Here is a 5,975-nt window from a genome sequence, read left to right as displayed (position 1 = left end):
CCGGTAGAAAATTTAAATTTAAAGCAGCGCTGTGACAATAAAAATATGTACCAGCAAATGTGAATGAAGTTACGGGGTATCCCCACAGAGAGAAAATTGTGAACATACAATATGAACGAACTTAATTTTTGTTCATTAGATCTATTATCATTGTTAGGTATCGATTTTTAAGGTTGATTGACGAAACTTCATCGAAGAATAGAAATCGATCAGCTTCCAGTTTCATTAGAGATCTTACTGTCTCAATGAAAGGCCTTATCAGAATTCTCAGAATATCCCTGGATTACTCAAGAACACCCTGAACCGTTGTGAAGAATATTTTATGAGTGGAAAAATAAATATAAAAAAGCAAATAAGTGAAGTAAATAACCCACACCATGGCTTGGTTCTATTTTTTTTTAAATATAAAAAAGCAAAAAAGTGAAGTAAAAAACCCCCCCCATGGCTTGTTTTTTTTTTTTTTTTTTTTTTTTTTTTTAGACAAAAACTAGAATGAAAACAACAACAGTCATAATCGTATACACAGAAAAAAAGAGCCAGAAAATTTCAGGCAGAGAGAGCGGAGGAGAAGGAAAAGAAAGAGGGGAGGGGAAGGAGAAGGAATAGAGAAGAGGAGAGGGGAAAGAGAAGGAAAAAACAGAGGAGGGGAAGGAGAAGAAAAAAAAAAGAGAGGAGAGGAGGAGAAATAGGAGAGAAGAGAGGAAATAAAACTTTCATATGCGTTTTTCTACAATAACAAACACATCAAAGGGAGGATTTAGAGGTTTATATTTTTAGAAATAACATTTTTGATGGAGAAGCAAAAAATATGACTACCTACTTCATCAAAGGGAGGATTTAGAGGTTTATATTTTTAGAAATAACATTTTTGATGGAGAAGCAAAAAATATGACTACCTACTTCTTTTTTTTTCTGAAATCTCTCGTCTCCTCATGAAAAATAAATCTCTAAGGGTTTATTTGCAATGATTCCCAAACGATTTACCGTGGCACCCTAGGATGCCACCAAAAGATTTTTGCTGAAAAAGAGTACCTACGATACCAAAAAGGTTGGGATTATTTTGTTGGGAAACACTTAAAATTTTAAAATAGAAATTTCATCCCAAATTTTGTAGCCAACGTCAGTGACACTGAATGGAAATTCAGCCCAGTGTTTCCCATCTGCTGAAAGTTTGAGTTCATTCCCCTTCGTTACTCTTGGGATACTTTTATCTGAAACTATTACAATCCATACTATCTGACTTAAAATTTTAAAATAGAAATTTCATCCCAAATTTTGTAGCCAACGTCAGTGACACTGAATGGAAATTCAGCCCAGTGTTTCCCATTTGCTGAAAGTTTGAGTCCTCGAGAAAATTTCATTCCCCTTCGTTACTCTTGGGATACTTTTATCTGAAACTATTACAATCCATACTATCTACCTACTGTGCGCTAACATTAAACCAGATTATCTTGTGACAATGGACTTGTATGATGATGCCATACTTGGAATGGGACCATCATTTGATCCAACAGATACCAACACATCACCAGGAGAACATGTCAGCACAGAACATGACGACATAGACCTATACGATGACGTCACATTACAACCTTTCCAACAGATACCAACACATCACCAGGAGAACATGTCAGCACAGAACATGACGACATAGACCTATACGATGACGTCACATTACAACTCTATTACAATCCATACTATCTACCTACTGTGCGCTAACATTAAACCAGATTATCTTGTGACAATGGACTTGTATGATGATGCCATACTCGGAATGGGACCAACAGATACCAACACATCACCAGGAGAACATGTCAGCACAGAACATGACGACATAGACCTATACGATGACGTCACATTACAACCTTTCCCGGAACACACTGGGCGATCTCCAGCGAGATACAGACACCACAGGTACTCTCACCATCACAGCCAAGCTACCAGTAGTTCCCATTGTAATCTGTATGTTGGTAACCTCACCTGGTGGACCACAGAGGCAGACATGTCTGATGCTATCCGCAGCATTGGTGTGCCTGACTTCATTGATGTGAAATTCTTCGAGAACGCTTCTAATGGTCAATCCAAAGGGTTCTGCACAGTGACCTTGGGATCTGAGGAGAGTATGAGTCTCGTCATGGAACGACTACCCACGCTGGAACTCCATGGCAGGAAGCCCATGGTGGCTTACCCCACCAGGAATGTCCTCTATCAGTTTGAGGCTCAGAACCCGTTACGATCTCGCTCCAGACGTTCCTATAGATGAGTTCTGAATCTCAGATGCCTGATATCTCGGTTTTTCTGTTCCATTCACAGTTTGAGGCTCAGAACCCGTTACGATCTCGCTCCAGACGTTCCTATAGATGAGTTCTGAATCTCAGATGCCTGATATCTCGGTTTTCCTGTTCCATTCATTGTTCATTGTACTCTAGGTTTTACGTAAAATATAGGTCAGTAAAAAATACCTACGTCTGAAATGACGTGCAACGCGGCTCGTGCAATGTACTTTTGACGTTCCCTCCTGTTTCTGTGTTTTTACCTCATGTTCCTGATATCTGTAGCCTTATGGCATACTAGTACCCATCTTACAGGACAATATTCCTGGAAGAGCAATGTTTTCGAGTCGATTTACGCCCTAAAGATGCTCTGAAAACAAGTTTTGAGAATCCATATGACCCTCATGAATAGAATTGAATACTTTCCCCTCTCCCCTGTAGGAGTCCTCCGAAAACGTTCTCAATCTATTCCAAATTTCATTAGAAAAATAGAAACCCTTTTTCCTTAGTTCCTGGAATCGTTCTCAATGTTTGCTTATACTCTTTCTAAATCTTTTACCCTCGTTTGAAATCTTAATTTTCCTCACTTTCTTTTTAAGAAAAACTCTTCTTTTGATTGCCTTGATAAATAAAGAAAAATCTTTTGCCTTTTTCATTACCTCGAAGAAATGTTTCCTTTTCTTTTTCGGGTGAAAAGTTTCAGTTTGTCTATTGATGTTGAGAAAAGGCTCTACAGGCGCACTAGTGACCTGTTCACTGAAAGTGCTTTACAAATTTACTGCCCCTTCAAATTAGTCGCGTATGCAATATGCACTGCTTAAAATTTAGTGAAAGCGCAAGTGCTTGTATCACAAATTTTTTTTTTTTTTTTTTTTTTTTTTTTTTTTTTTTTTTACATCACCATGACTGTATGTAATTCAGCACAGCACAGGACCCACGAAGGCAAAATGTGAGGGAGCTACCTCTCTCTATCTCAGGTTACAATCTGGCGATTGGTTGGCAGCAGCACTTTAGTCCTTCTCCTCCATTCATTCCGATCTTGAGCTAGTCGTTTCAGCTCCATTTAGTTCTGGCATCCCATATCGGTCTCCACTACTCTCCACATCCAAATGACATTGTACTTTTGGGATTTGCCAAATGTAAAGTTCTGATGTTCTGCCTTGAACTGTTATTAAGTGCTCGGATAAAGGAACTTTTGAGTCTCATCGAGGAATCTTTGACAACAAGATATTTTCGCGATACTCTTCGTGGAGACATCGGTGTTCTGACTTTCTGACTACAATTTCCCGAATTAGAAAGACTTTAGCCTAGCCACTTCACCTGGGCCGCCCCAGACAGCTACAATACAGCTAGGGAGATAATTATGTTTCCCTATTCTGAACATGTCGGTAGCTATTTCCTTCACTTCACTAGAGCTGCTCGCTGCAGCTTTCCATCCGAGTTTTGTTTTCCTTGGAAATCCAATTTCTGCTTTGCTCCAGACAAGAAGGAGGAGAAGACAAGAGAGAAGAATAAGGAAAAAACCAAAGAGCTAGAAGAAAAAGAGTGGTTGAAAAGGAACAAGAAGAAGGAGGAGAAGACAAGAGAGAAGAATAAGGAAAAAAGCAAAAAGCTAGAAGAAAAAGAGTGGTTGAAAAGGAACAAGAAGAAGGAGGAGGAGTAGGAGACAAGGAGGACGAGAAAAAAGGAGGAAAAGAAGATGGGGGACAAGAATTAAGAAGGACGGAAAGAATAAAAAGGCCAAGAAGAGATAGAAGGGAAAGGACAAAAGAAAAGGACCAAGAAGAAAAAGCGTTATGGGATAAGGAAAGTAAAAAAGCGAAAGAGAATAGATAGAGAGGAAAGAAAAAGTTTACATTTCGTTATTTATTCACGTCAGCTTATCCACATGTACAAAGGTGTGTGAACTAGGAAATGATAAGAAAACCGTGAAAATAAAATGGAGAAAAGAAAAACAAAGCAAAGTGAGACCTGATGGTTATAGGGCGAAGTGCCATGTTAACGTCTGACCTCACATGACAATGGTGATCTCTACCCGGAAAGCAAGTGGTAGCTTAGATAATGCGAGTCAAGAAGTGTTCAGGTACTTGAAGTGGACTTTCAGTTGAAGTCCGTTTAAGTTTAAGCCCGTACCTTCCTCTCCACAAACATCCCTCGGAGGAAAAAATTGGATGATCCGTTGTCTCAGTTCAGCTTTATACATTGGTATACCCCTAACATATGTATTATCTATAAAAAACTTCAGACCATTCGGTATGTGAAAGTTTATGTTCTATTCATATTAGTTGAAAGTATTTAAAAGTACCTTTAAGGTATATTAAGTATATTCTATGCATATTACTTTTAACTAGTATGCATGGAATTTATCATGCACATTTGTTGAAATTTGATTTTCTATGCATAATAAAAAAAGTAGTTATAGGTATTGTCCTAGAAACCTAGACTCAAGTGTGAAAAATTCGAGTCCATTCGACTTAAGGACTTTGTCAATATCAACAAAGTCTTCATTAAAAATAGAACCAACTAGAAAACCCACACAAAGTAGAGTTAATGGGTTGGGGGCGAAGAAACGTTCATAATTTAATATAAAAAAAAGAACACGAGGAAAAGAGATAGACAAAGTGGGAGGGAGAGGGTGGGAGGGAGAGAGAAGACAGTCCTTGAGATATTAACAGGAAAAACAGTTTGTCTTCTTTTCTCTCTCGTGAGAAAATTAAAAGTTTCATTCCGCTCTAGAAAATGTCTGCTGGTTTTTATTTCCGTAGGTGTACACGTATGCTCCATTTCGCAAACATTATATCGATATGGTATTGGGATGATGTTTGAGAATATGTCAACTCTTGCAAATTCAGACATCAGACAGCCTTGAATATTCTGCTGACTTGAAGGACAGGTACGTTACTATTGTTAATTTAGTAATGCTACTTTTTTTTCGGCTGTAGGTGAATCTTATGCCAGGCATTATTTTATTATATTTGGACAAAATTGAGTATGCTTTAATGTTGACCATTGATTGAGATGGTTTTGAGGCATTCTTTAGTGCAGCAATCCAAGAAAAAAAAGGTCACAATAGGCAACGTCGCGTCGCATTCCAAGTCGAAAAATACAGACTTTAACGATTTCAAATTCAAGTGGGTTCCCTTGGAGATGTGAGAATCTCAGAAAGTCCAGACCTTATGATCCTTCTATTCCTGAAGGGGTATCCTTTCCTTGTTAGCAACATACAACATACAGTAATGTTCCTTATTCTCCTGTAACAGGTTCATAGTGAAGAGCAACATCTCCCGGATGACAAGGTATGTATTATTCATGTTGAAATACATCAGAACCTATGAGATCATACATACATGCATGCATAAAATTATTAAATAGGTACACACTCTTTAGTTGATATGAATAATTTTGAATAAATTCTTTCAGCGATTTTCTGGTGTACGCCATCTTGGAGTATTATAGGTAGGTTTTTTTTCTATTTTGCATAATACTTACATAATGTTTTCTTTAATACCTATCAGGTGAGGTTATAAATACTGAAAATCTTTTCATCGATTCATATTGAGTTCGGGTTTATGAACTTTATACATAACTGGGAAAGGCCGTACTGTTCTACCGGTTTCTAAAGGTGTATCCACACTTGGTCGACGGCCGTCGATCGACGAGGTGAATCTATGTTGTCGAGGCAGTGTGGACGATTTCAGTTGG

At 38.1% G+C, this 5,975-nt stretch overlaps 1 protein-coding gene across 1 annotated transcript; it reads left to right on the top strand.

Moving 5' to 3' along the window:
• The first annotated feature begins 1,412 nt into the window (after positions 1-1,412).
• LOC103512935 (cleavage and polyadenylation specificity factor subunit CG7185-like) lies at positions 1,413-2,488 on the top strand. The gene is made up of 4 exons (XM_008477734.2): positions 1,413-1,514; positions 1,604-1,673; positions 1,858-2,218; positions 2,320-2,488. The coding sequence occupies exons 1-4, from the start codon at positions 1,460-1,462 to the stop codon at positions 2,362-2,364; spliced, it is 531 nt and encodes a 176-aa protein (XP_008475956.2). The 5' UTR covers positions 1,413-1,459; the 3' UTR covers positions 2,365-2,488.
• Positions 2,489-5,975: the final 3,487 nt, after the last annotated feature.

Source organism: Diaphorina citri, unplaced genomic scaffold (genome assembly GCF_000475195.1).
Source record: "Diaphorina citri unplaced genomic scaffold, Diaci psyllid genome assembly version 1.1 scaffold900, whole genome shotgun sequence".
NCBI lineage: Eukaryota > Metazoa > Arthropoda > Insecta > Hemiptera > Psyllidae > Diaphorina > Diaphorina citri.
The sequence above is the reverse complement of the archived record's forward strand: the minus strand, read 5'-3'. Positions and strand labels throughout refer to the sequence as shown.